Source organism: Rhopalosiphum maidis, chromosome 3 (assembly GCF_003676215.2).
Source record: "Rhopalosiphum maidis isolate BTI-1 chromosome 3, ASM367621v3, whole genome shotgun sequence".
In the NCBI taxonomy this organism is placed as follows: domain Eukaryota; kingdom Metazoa; phylum Arthropoda; class Insecta; order Hemiptera; family Aphididae; genus Rhopalosiphum; species Rhopalosiphum maidis.
This window is the reverse complement of record NC_040879.1, coordinates 59,959,201-59,972,535: the sequence shown is the minus strand read 5'-3', so window position 1 is coordinate 59,972,535 and position 13,335 is coordinate 59,959,201. Positions and strand designations below refer to the sequence as shown.

At 26.6% G+C, this 13,335-nt stretch overlaps 1 protein-coding gene across 3 annotated transcripts; it reads left to right on the top strand.

The window, feature by feature from the left end:
* The first annotated feature begins 1,762 nt into the window (after positions 1 to 1,762).
* LOC113556229 (beta-lactamase-like protein 2 homolog) lies at positions 1,763 to 8,600 on the top strand. Of its 3 annotated transcripts, none has more exons than XM_026961053.1 (7): positions 1,763 to 1,796; positions 2,107 to 2,390; positions 3,782 to 3,951; positions 4,899 to 5,010; positions 5,081 to 5,279; positions 6,279 to 6,407; positions 6,500 to 8,600. In XM_026961053.1, the coding sequence occupies exons 2-7, from the start codon at positions 2,128 to 2,130 to the stop codon at positions 6,617 to 6,619; spliced, it is 993 nt and encodes a 330-aa protein (XP_026816854.1). In that variant the 5' UTR covers positions 1,763 to 1,796; positions 2,107 to 2,127; the 3' UTR covers positions 6,620 to 8,600. The 3 variants fall into 3 exon arrangements, with proteins under 3 accessions (XP_026816854.1, XP_026816852.1, XP_026816853.1); XM_026961051.1 differs by lacking the exon at positions 1,763 to 1,796 and adding an exon at positions 1,803 to 1,973; XM_026961052.1 differs by lacking the exon at positions 1,763 to 1,796 and adding an exon at positions 1,806 to 2,029.
* Positions 8,601 to 13,335: the final 4,735 nt, after the last annotated feature.

The window sequence follows — 13,335 nt, the reverse complement described above, 5'->3', positions numbered from 1 at the left end:
AAACAACTCAAATTTCGATGTGCGTCGTGGATGTATAAGTGTTGTGTAAATGTAAATGTGTGCGTAGGTACTAGGTAGTAAGTGATAATTTTTTAATTTATATAATCAATTAATAAATTTAAAATTTTTAAAAATTGTTCTTTTATTCCGTGTTTTTTTTCCGGGATTCAAATATATGCTTATATACATAAGAAACAATATTACTCGTTTATAACAAAATAATAAAGCTTCTGCTGGAATGTTACTAACAGCTTTTGAAAATATTTTACTAGGTTTGTCACTCACAGCTAAGCTCTTCTTGATTGGGATTTAATTTCTTTTTTAAAGTATTCAATAATTAATATTAAGAGGATTCAGCGCACTGTTTGTTTTCTCTCTTTAGCCCACACGCAACATGGACAAAATGCATTTATGCAGTCTGAGTAGAACTCGCTCAATTTTGATTTTAGAGTAAATATACCTATTTATAAAATAAAGTTTTGATAATATTTCTAAGTACAAGACGATGAGTTGTTAAGTAGTTTCCATTATTACCAATACAACGTTAATTATATAGTTTAGAAATAGCTATAAATTACATTTTTAAATAATCTTTAACTTTTTGAAATTTTAATTTTTTAAAAAAAAACTCATCATCTTGTACTCAGAAATATTGTCAAAATTTAATTTTACAATTGGTATATTTACTCTAGAACCAAAACTGAGCGAGTTCTACTCAGACTGCGTAAATTCGTTTTGTCTATGTTGCGCGTGGGCTAGAGAGAGAAAACAAACAGTGCGCTGACATCCTCTTAATAGTATTTTATTGTCCCCCCCGTTTGGTTGTGTACAATTTGAACTGCACTTTGCAGTTTTCTTACTATATTTCCACCGTTTTGTTTTTGCCAACGTATATTGAACTATTGAAGGTACCCTCATCATAATATGAATAATCACTTACAATTATTTTGGTGCCTTTTCAATCATTGCCCTAGCCGCAGAGCTTGCGCTAAAGAAGTATAAGAGCTGCAGTGTGCACACACTGTTTTACAAATGTAAAAAAAATTGATACATATACAACACATACTATCAGAAATATTATACATCATAATCTATAAATATTGACAGTTTAAATAACAAAATTCTTTAAATAATCACTGTTTTCCATTTGGTGATTTGAGCACAAATGCACAATCACAATATTTGACGGCATAACACAATGGTGATGACCATGGTTTATCTTAAAGACCCTAGATTTAATCTCTTGATATTCATAAATTAATGATCAATGTTTCAATCATGATTCCTAATAAATTCGGTAAACAAAATAATCAAATGATACCTATGTTATAAGCCTATAGACATATAGAATTAATTATTAAAAATTCAAAACATATTATTTTTTATAAACTGCACATTTTTTGCACAACTGCACGTTAGCGCAAGCTTTGGTCTTAGGACTTTATGTTAGTCTATCACCGGTCTAATACCTTGTCATGTTTAGGTATTTATCAATTTTTACCTTGTTACGTCCGACCGTGGATAAATCCAATACAGAGTAATACACATATTAAAATATTACGACTATATTGCATTATTACATACGAAATTAGACTTGGAACAATTGGAACCAATTTTAAAAGAATATTGTCAAATGTCAAGTAGGTATTCGAACCATAAAAAATATTAATTTATAACTCTATAAACTAATATAAATATTGCATAATAATATATTATTAGTAGAGATAACGTTATCTTAGTTCAATAATTTCATGATTTTTTATCACACTGTCGAACTCTTTAACCATATAATAATTGTAGGTAAAAACGTAGGTTAATTTATAAAATCATGCCAATTAAGTGTAATGCGCTATTACTACGATCTAAGGTCACGCCTAAAAACCGTAAGTCATTCAATTAAATTACCCATGTCGTGACAGAGTGAACCGATATTACTGCACTTACGGTTTATGTTGGGCCGACAATCGCCGCTTGTAAGTCGTAGGTCAAGTTTGAGGTGTAGTACAATTACTCGTATTACACTGGATTGGTAATGGTTTTGAATTTCTGATTACTATTACTATTCGTTGTGATGATAACTTACTGTGTTTTTGATGTATTTTATAGCCCGTAATCGGCAGTCGGTCAATGTTCACCGTTACACGACCATTAGGATGGCCGTTGCCCGTATCTGTGTTGTCGTTCGTTCGTCATCACAGCCGTCCGTCGACACAGTTGATTATCAGTAGACTCAGCAGCACAAAACCACCTCGAGCCCGTTCAAGGATGTCATTGCCCCGTCTGCCCGCTGTCAGCAGCGTCTCACCCAGAGTGTTACGGGTGTTGGGATGCAATCCTGGTTTCATGACGCTACAGGGTACAAATACTTATGTGGTTGGCACGGGTGAGCGGTATGTTCTATGTAGTAGCATCAAAACATAATGGGTTTAGGCGATATGTTTAAACATGTGAAATCTGGTTGAAGATTTTTTTTTGGTCATTGTCTCCTAATCTGTATTCCATTTATAATAATGTGAAAAATCACATAATTTATGAGAACACAACACCTCAGTTTTAGGTTTCCTGGGTATTGATGTTTATATGTTTTCAGCCAATTTGAATTATTAAGTGTTGAGGTAAAAATGTAAAATACTTTGTATGTTAAAGTTGAATTATCTACTGAAAATGGTAATGCATATTTGTATTATCATGTTCTACAATAGAACAGATTTGTACACTAACATTAAAATTACAACATACATTTATTAAAAAATATTTGTGAATCATAGTTGAAAATGTTTTTAGGTTTTTATTTCTCATCAAAAACATATTATATATTTTAAATACATTTTACTTACACATTTTTGTAAATTCTGGAGACGTGAGATTCTAGTTATAAATATAATAATATTGAGGTGCAATCAGTACAATCCTGATTATGCCAGGTTAATAACTAAAGTTAGGTGATTGTAAAATATGTGTATATTTTTTTTGTTGAAAATATGCAACATAAAATGTGAAAAAACATGATATTTAAAATATAAAAACTAAATTTTTAAGTTCTAAAATCTTAAAAATATTATTATAAGCACAATCTATTAATGTTATTAAAATCTATAATATAAAACAATGATGTGTTTAAAATTTAAAAAAATTATCTTCTGTTGGATAAAAAGCCACTGTTCAACATTACATATCTTTTGTTGAGTTTTTAAATCTTGTAACTTCCCAATCTTAATTCATATATTAGTTTCCATTTCAAGTATTACATATTATAAACATAGATTTTAGTCCTCAATATTTTCTTATGTGTTTTTGTAATTTTTTATTGATCTTTTAAGCATTTGTTTTGACCAAGTTTGATTTTGGTGTTTTCAACAATGTTTATACTTTTATCAAATGAAACTACATAGTACCTACTATACCTATATAAAACCTTGGGTATTTTTTGTATAGATAATATTTAATTTTTTTCTCTTACTAATCATCACTGTTTTAATATACATGCATTTTACATGTTAATAGTTAAAGTTAAAATATGTAATAATATTTAATGATTTCATTATAAACAAAAGCAGTAATCAGAAATGGCAAAAAAGAAAAAACATGCTAATGCATATAAATTCAGCTTTAGTAATATAATTAAAAATCTAATATTATTGTCTACCTATTAAAAAAGTTTATATCATTTTAATTAGATAAGTATATTTTTGAGTTTTATGCTATTTGTTGTATAAATTATAATTATTTTATATTAAAATTACATTTTTATTTTATTTATTAATATTATATTTTATTACAGACGTATATTGATTGACACAGGAGAGCCAAACTTTCCGGAATACATAAAAAATCTCCAAGAAACAATGATTAAGTATAATTTTCAACTTGATCATATTATAATATCACATTGGCACTCAGATCATATTGGCGGAGTAAATAATGTGTTGGATATGATCACTAATAAAAATGGTAACATATTAAATATATACCTAATGTATATAATTATATTAGAGTAGAATAAATTACATTTTGATGTATCTATAACAAGTGTTAGAATGTCTACTCTTAGAAAAATTTTATTTTAGAAATACAGTAAATCTCCGTTACAAAGATTACCAATACAACGAAAAATCCCGTTATAACGAAAGTCATAAAAGTCCCTTTATAAAAAGCATATTTGAATTTTTGTTACAACAAAATTTCCATTATAACAAAAAAAAATTCAGTCCCCTGGAGTTTGTTGTAACGGGATTTTACTGTATAATGATAATTATATATGATTATTAATATTATGCTAACAACAAATTTCATGGAATACATTCAGTACTTATATTAAATTTTGGTGAGACATACCTAATTAGAAGTAGAGCATACAGACTTTTAACTGTAGAACTCATATAAGTCTACAAGTCTACAAAGTTATATTCTGTAGACAATTAAAAAAAACTTCTGTGCTATTTGAGCCATTTATTACTGTTAAGATTATAAAAAAAAATAAAATAAAATTAATATTCATAAGTTTTAAGGTTAAAAATATGTCAATAAATAGTAAATGTTTTGTTTATAACTTGAATGAATTTCTAAAGTCATTGCTTACAATTTGTGTATTTAAAATTAAAATTTTTAAAACAAAACATGATATTTTAATATTTATGAAAAATCTTTTATAAAAATATATTATTATTATTTTTTTAAATAGCTACTCGTATAATTAAGGTGTCGTTTTTTTTTTTTACATTTTTCATATTTAATTCTTATAAATTATTGTCACTTTTCGAAAACGTATTTCATTATCCATTTTGACCTGTATAATTTATATTAATAATCATAAATGGTTTATATATTTATATTTTATCAAAATTAAATAATATTTTCTTAATAAGAATATAAATTAATACTAATAATTTATATTTTAGAATGCAAAGTTTGGAAATTTAATCCAAAAATAGGTAAAAAGCGGGATTACAACTTTCCACTTCATTTTGTTGAGAATAAACAAAAGTTTCATGTTGAAGGTGCTACTTTAATGTAATTATTTATTCTTCCTTTGCTATTAATATTAAATAAAAATAATATTTTTACCATTTAATATTTTTAGAATTCATCATACACCTGGACATACAACTGATCATATAGTTATGTTTTTGGAAGAAGATAATGCATTGTTCTCTGCTGATTGTGTGCTTGGAGAGGGAACTACTGTGTTTGAAGATCTAACAGAATATTTAAACTCATTACAATTGATTTTAGACCTAAACCCAACAGTTATATTTCCTGGTCACGGTTCTGTTATAAAAGTAATTAATATATTTAGTAATTTTTAAACATAAAATGTTAAGATATTGTAATATGGTCGAAGGAACCTTGTTACAATATTAGTTATACATAAATGGTTTTCTATTTCTTATGAATAAGTTTTTGGCAGCTGGGGGTTAGATCATTGTGTATGAGGTTTTTTTTTTATCAATAATAAAATTATTTGGCTTATAATTCTATAATCATTATTATATTTAAAATAGTACTTTACTATCTTGGAAGATAGCTGTTAATAAGTATATTGTTAATTTTGCTCGTGTTAATAGTTAGTTTTGAACTACTTACCGTGTCATTTTAATATATTAAGTAGTAATTTGGACATGTATAAAAATGTTTAGTGTATATATTTTATAATGGTCAATCCTACATTCCTATAGTGTGTGTTTACTGTGTAATAAATATAATATATTATATTGTGTAACAAATGTTACAATACTTATTCTCAAGGCTTATTCATGCATTTGCAAATTTTTTGAGAAGTTCCTTATTAAAAAAATCTGATTCAATACAAATTTGTTTTGAATATAACTTAAATCTAAAAATGCATATTGCATTCTTTTTTTGCACATTTTATTAAATTAAAGTGATTTTGCATATTTAATAATTTTATACATATCATATTTTGTTTATAAATAATAACTATGCATACATATATTTTTTGAGTTAAATTAATAATAAGTTTTTTATAATCATAGATAATACAAAATATTATGCATATAAATACTTTTACACATAATTACAATTTTTGAATAAATATGTATTTTAACAAGTCTATTCCACTATAATTATATTTTTGTATAAAAAAAAATTGTTACATATGTAAAATTTATTTAATGCATTAAGTTCCGAGTCCCAACTATTGAATTTTTATTTGTATTGTGTCTTATATACATTGTGTATTTGTGTAATGCATTTTTTTTATGATTTTAATTGCTATTGTATAACATAAATTGAATAACTTAAAAATCTTTATTTTTTAGGATCCAATTGTTCGAGTAAATAATTATATTAAGCATCGGCTAGAAAGAGAAATGGAATTATATAATTTGATTAATAAAAGTCCATCTAGATCATTGTCTGAAGAAGAAATTGTAAATGAAATGTATACAGTAAGTCCAAACTTTTATTATTAGATTTTTTTTCTTTATGTATTATGAATCTAATATTGTATTTTTGTTTAATATATTTTTAATTTGCTTAGGTTATTCCCAATGATTACAAGAGAGTAGCATCGTATATTGTGAAAAATCATCTTGCTAAATTATCAAAAGACGGAAAACTGGTTCTAATTGATGATAAATGGAGAATCAAAGAACAATGAGGTTTTTGATAGAATATTTTTTAAATTTAAGTTGTTATAATTTTAAATGTATTTTTTTTTGGTATAAATAATTTTTAACTTTAGTAAGTTTTAAATTTGTACAAGTTAACAGTTAGAACTAAAGATTGGAATTATATTAATTAAAAACTTATAAAATATGATGCATGAATACATGAATGAATTATGGCTAATAATGTATCTACATAATATTGAAATAAACAACAATTTTAATTATAAATTCTAACTATAACAAATGAAATCATTTTTAATTAATTAATTAGTATATTTATTTTATTCTGGTTGTAATATTATATTTATCCGTCATTGGTCTCGTAGTGGGTGCATCACTCACCTTGTTAGCATTTTGAGAGCCACTGTTTTATTTATACCTTGATTCATCTGATACTATTTATACCTTCAATTGACAATTATCTAAATAGACTTTTGTAAATATAATAATTTTATGAATATTTATTGATCAGATATTTATATGCAAAGTTATTAGTATCTATAAAAGTGAGCAACGTTCATTCAATAGTATCAATGTGATTTTTTTTTGTAAACGTGTGCAAATATCTTTGTTTTTGTTTTATTTTTTTTCACGGTTTTATTCTAAAATGTCTGAAATGTTATTTTGTGGTTTAGAGAATTGTAAAAAAAAAAATATTTAGAAAATTTGGATGATACAGATTCTGATCCCGTTATTATTATATTCTTCTTTTCAGTCTTCAACCCTTAGATTGGTTTGCTGCAGTTCTCCACGCGTCTCTATCGTTACTCAATTCCTTTAGTTCCTTATAACTGTTCTTCACCATGTCAATTATGATTTGCTTCATGTACTCCATCTTTGGTCTTCCTCTTCCTATATGGTCTTCAACGTCGCCTTCTATGACGGTTTTCGATAGACTCTCATGGCATAGTAGATGTCCTATCATTTTAGCTCTTCTAACTTTTATGGTATGCCATAGTACTTTCTTTTCTTTTATACTATTTAGTACTGCGTCATTCGTTATTCTATTAATCCATTTAATTCTTAATATTTTATGATAACACCACATTTCGAAGGCCTCTAGTTTTCTTTTCTCTATTACACTGATTGTCCAGGTTTCACAGCCATATAAGGCAATACATACATATATTTTTAAGAACTTTTTCTTTACCTCTAAGGTCATATTATTGGTGGTTAATAGGTGTTTTTTTTTCTGGAAAGCCCTCTTCACTTGTGCTATTCTATTTAGAATTTCATTTTTACTACGGCCATCTTCCGTTATTTTACTTTCTAAGTAATTAAAGTGATGCACTTGTTCTATGTGTGTGTTATCTATATGTATATTAAATTGAACAGGGTTTGTCTTGCTGCACATCATAACCTTTGTCTTTTTTTTATTTAATCACATTCCATATTTGTCCTATAATATTTTATTGACATTAGTTAAAATTTTTTGCAGATCATCCTCTGTTTCTGCGCAAAAGGCAATGTCATCAGCAAATCTTAGTACATTAATTGTTTCTCCACCTATTCTAACTCTTTGCTTAACTTCTATTCTTAATTCTTTCATTACTTCTTCAACATATAGATTAAACACTCTTTTTAATTTTTGCTAGTTCTTCTTTCCCATCTATACATATTAATAAAGTTTGGTTTTTGTATAAATTATAGATGCATTTTCTGTCATAATACTTAATTCCAATTGTTTTTAGAATATCGAATAATATACTCCACTTTACATTATTAAACGCCTTCTCCAAATCGACAAAGGCTATAAATGTATCTTTGTTTCTTCTGATTTGTTTTTCAATTAGTTTTCTTAGCGTTAGGATTGCCTTCCTGGTTCCTAATGCGATATTAATGACGTGTTAAATTATATATAAAAAAAAAAATAGTGTATATTTAAAAATAAATAACACTTGTATCTAAAATATGGTGATTTGTAGTTTTCAAATAAAGTAATATATTATGTAGTATAATAAATGTAAAAGCTCATAGAATAATAATTTATAATATTTCTATATAAAATATTTAATGAAAAACACTAAACCTTTTAGTATTTAGCATTATAATGTGTTAATAAAAATTCAGTTACAAATTAAAAGACATTGCTTTTTATTTAAACTTTGAGGTTTTATAAAAAATGTATAACATCATAATATGTATCTACATAAACTTTATGTTAATAATTTATTATTGAATTATAGTTTAGTTTATCAACATCACATTATCACTGTCAATCATTAGAAGAATTAAATATGCAAGCAAATACAATTTAGAGAAAATTGTCATAACACTCATAACTCACCAAATATATAATTATGTGCAAAGTAAAATGTCTATGAAATTGTTTAAATTTGAAATGTTGACACCAAAATCTCCATGGTTTTACATACATGATTCTATATCTATTTTGTAATTGTATGAAGATACATATTATGTATATAATTTTGATTTCTAGTTATAGCTTAAAATTATTATAGTACGAGAAGTGAGGCCCCATTCTTCACATGCTAAGTAGCTGTTTTTGTTCACTGTCATCAAGTACAGGCCATATAGTTATATGGATATAACTACATCTAAAGCATTGTTTACCAAAACATCTAAATCTGCGACTTTAAAGGTGTTATTTTTTCATTGACTTTACCCTTGAGTTACGCTCAGATTAATTCAATTTGATTTTGTATTAACAGTGGTAAAGAGGAAGTCTTGCCACTTAATGGCCTATTTGAAATGCGATTTTGTCCAATTTATATAATTTTACTTTTGGCATAGTCAATTTGACTTTTTAATGTAATTTATATAATGTTTCTACGAGAGAAAAGTCCACGGACTATTTTTGTAGCTAGTCTTGTACATCTACCTTTCAAGTGTTTTCCTTGAGATATTTATATATAATTTTATATGGGATTGTCTATTAATATAATTATATAAGGTATTATTAAATGGCTTAACATATCTATAAGCCATTTTTCAAAAATGATTGCATTCATTAAATAATGGAAGTCTGTCTGCACTCCTGACTTGCAATGAAATATCAACCATGAATTTTTTTGCAAAACCAAATGAAGGTGACCTAGAGGTGATATACATTGAGCCGAATACCATTTCTAATGAGTACTTTTAATCCTTTGGTGTTGTCTAAATTTGTTGTTTGTGTTCTTGAGTATGGTTTTGGTTTACTCGTGTTTACTATTTATGAGATATCAAGACTATTTTTAATAGATATTTTTGTGAAATGTAATTATAGCAGAAAAATTTGGCTATTACAATGCACCCAATCAATTAATGTGATGTGGTTATATTGAAATTCGAAATCGTGTACTTTAAATTAGTTTAATAAGATGTATGATTGAAGTGTAATATAGACTTAGATACACATTATAATATCTAGTTTGATAATTAACAACTGCCTGTAGTATGATGTTGAAGACAAAGATTTCGATAATATTGATGTAGTATTGTAGAAGTCTGTGGTTGTGGATGACATTATTTTGATCTCATTTTATTAAGTAATATTGTATAATAACAGTTATACTTCTTGTATGACCAAAGATTTTAGATACCAAGTTATTATCACAAAGCAATATCATTAGTTAGTAAATCACAACATTTTTAAATCAAATTTTACAGTTATTGAACGACATAAGTTGTCTCCTAAAGTTAACCTATTTATGATTTTGATGGTACTGATGATATATAAGATGTATTTTTTAATAATAAAAATATTTTATTTATTTTAAGTTAGATATTATAAGATTATTTTATTTTTTGAGTAATTTATTTTTATGCTTGATCGTTAAGACTACCTATACCAATGGCTATATCTATTAAAAAAAACCTATGTGTTGTCTTTTAGAGATCGAAATTATATGTACTGAAAATGTGGCAAATATGATACAAATATTTAAAGCAAAAAGGTCAAAATATGTGTTAAGATACACAAATAATTGAAAAATATGTTCAAAAATGCATCATAAATTTGTATTACTTTAAACAACTACAAACATTAGAACAAATAAAACAAAATTAGGAGTGTTGGACTTTTCAACATCCAAGTTAATCAACAAAATATTTAAATATACATATAAAAACCATAATTATATGTTTTTAAAGAATTTTAACAAATAAAATATAATAACATTTGCAGTGTAAAACCAGTAAATTAGTACTAATTTTTTTTTTTATTCAACGTGGTATCAAACTAGACTTTTATACCGTGTTGACAATAATTTTTTTTTGTCAGTATGGCAGTATTACTTCCAATTTCCAAATTAAAAACATGAAATAATTTGATTATTTATTAAGATTGTACGATTGATACATATCTAGTAAAAAGTAAATCCAAAATACAGTGTTATAATATTATAACCATTAACTGTATTATTGTAATTAGTATAATATAGCTTAGGTACATGAAAATTAAATATTATTCTAACTTTCAGCAGCATTAAAGGTTAAAACATGCCGTTTTGGCCGGTAGATGTATATTATTGTCAGCAGTTCATTTGATATTAACATAATAGACCATATTTATAATTAATATCATGATGCTACAATACGTCATTGCTAGGATTCGTATAAATTCGAGAGAACACCTATGTAGTATTACGCAGAATATAACTACTAGATAGATTCACTGGTTGTTTATACATTATCAATATTAATATTATAATTATTTATTTTTAATTATCCTATTTCGCAAGACTGTGGCTCATGAATTTTGTCATAGCCACATCGCCACTTAGTCATTCCTAGTTCTAGTAGACTGATTATTGCACTTAGCTATTTTTATTCTACTCGTATGTTATTATGATAAGTAAATCTTTCTTTACTTATTATATAATTTCAATTATAAGTGTTCTGTTTATTACCTACTTTTTCTCAACGACTTATCAAGCAGTCTAGCTCATTAGTTACGCGTGCTACATCGTTTAAATAATTAATGAACGATTACTGCATACTGCATAGTGTCCTGTATAGCGATTACTATAAATGTTATGCGTTACATTACGCATTTATACGTACTACATACACGTTGAGCTATATAAAACTACGTAGTTGTATAGCATAGTATCATCACGGTAAAGTAAAACATTTCAAATTTTAAGATTTTTGATACGGTCAAGTCAGTAAGTTGTAGAAAAAGTAGTCCATAAAACTTTTTAAAAAGTCATTGCAAAATTTGGGTAGATGGCGCTACATTAAGTGTATATTTATTTCATCGATTAAATTATTTTCCAAGGGTAAGAGTTGAGTCGGCCAATATTTATTATGGGCGTTTCGTCCTTAACAAATATTAAGACATTTGGTCCCCGAGAATTATTAACAGTATGACATTTATTTTGGTCTTTGGCGTATATTGAACGTTTGGTTCCCCAAAATTGCAAATCATCATAAATCAATTCAATATTGATTAATACTTAATTATTTCTTGGTCAAGTTCTTTGTTCATTATAAAGAAACAATTATTATAAACAATATAAACTAATATTTTTAATTTTTTTTTTAAATATAAAACACTGAAAAACCGATTGATTTATAACCCTATGTAGGTTGATTGGACAAAGCGCTTTGGTGTGTTTTGGTTCAAGTGTAATAACTTCACTAGCAAATTGATTTAAGTGTTACTCGGCACGAAAAAAACTACAAATGTAAGGAACAAATATTATTTTTAATACAGTCAATTAGGTAGTATTTCCCCAAAAATTGTTTTTTTTGAAAAGTTGCTGCGTTACATTCTTATTTCATCGCTTAATTTTCTAAGAATGACGATAAATAGATGGTTTATTTCCACCTCCACTGTTTCATATCTATAAACATCGAGTTTACGGACGTTCCAGTCACACAATTATTAAGCTGATGCATTAGCGTAATTCCATTAAATTTCAGCAGGTGCAAACAGGCTTGGATCCAGTCTCCTTCCCTCTAAGAACATATAATATAAATATTATATTTTTTATTATAAAGTGTTGTGAAAAGTATGACTTTGTCCCCTCTCCCCAACCAGCTCTTGGGGTCTCCTGGGTGTAAAGCATAAATATAACATAACAAATAATAATAATTAATATATTAGATGAGTAATAAAAATAAAGTCTCCATTTATTATTCTTAGCTTTTACATACTTACTTATTCTTATTTTGAAAAATTATTAATAGTGCTAAAGCTAAGCGGCGAAACTGACACACTGCTATTGAACTCGCCAATATTTTTTTTTTACATCAATAAATTGATTTTTTCAATGTCTAACAAAGATAAACTACTGAGACGTTCTTTGCTCATTGTTAATTGTTATCCGCAGATGTTTTTTTAACGTCGTAAACATGAAAAACTGCTTTCACACGATGCAGTATTCGTAGGACAGGTGCAAACGTATTTCTTATACACCTGTTATATATTGCCAAGGAATGCGTGTGAACCGTGGTGCAACCCCGTGTTTACGCCACTGAACTGATGTATTGATCTTTGTTTTCTGTGAGAGTTATAAGTAGTACCTGTGACGTTTGGTTCCTGACGTGTTGATGAATTTTCGAGTGTGGTGTAACACGCAGTATCAACTATATCTGCAATGACAAAAATTAAGTTAAATTTTGTTATGTGTTAAGAATTACTTTATTGATAAAATAAGCGAAAATATAAGGATCTGATGTTGAGCATAACGAAGTAGAAAATATATTACATCAATTTAAATAAATTATCCTATGTAACCAAAAGGAGTAGAGAGAT

Coding starts and splice junctions, on each gene's coding strand:
- LOC113556229 (XM_026961051.1), top strand. CDS start 1,950: ATGTTGGGCCGACAATCGCCGCTT. Junction 5,011..5,080: donor GTTGAAGGTGCTACTTTAAT/GTAATTATTTAT, acceptor TAATATTTTTAG/AATTCATCATACACCTGGAC. Junction 6,408..6,499: donor TTGTAAATGAAATGTATACA/GTAAGTCCAAAC, acceptor TAATTTGCTTAG/GTTATTCCCAATGATTACAA.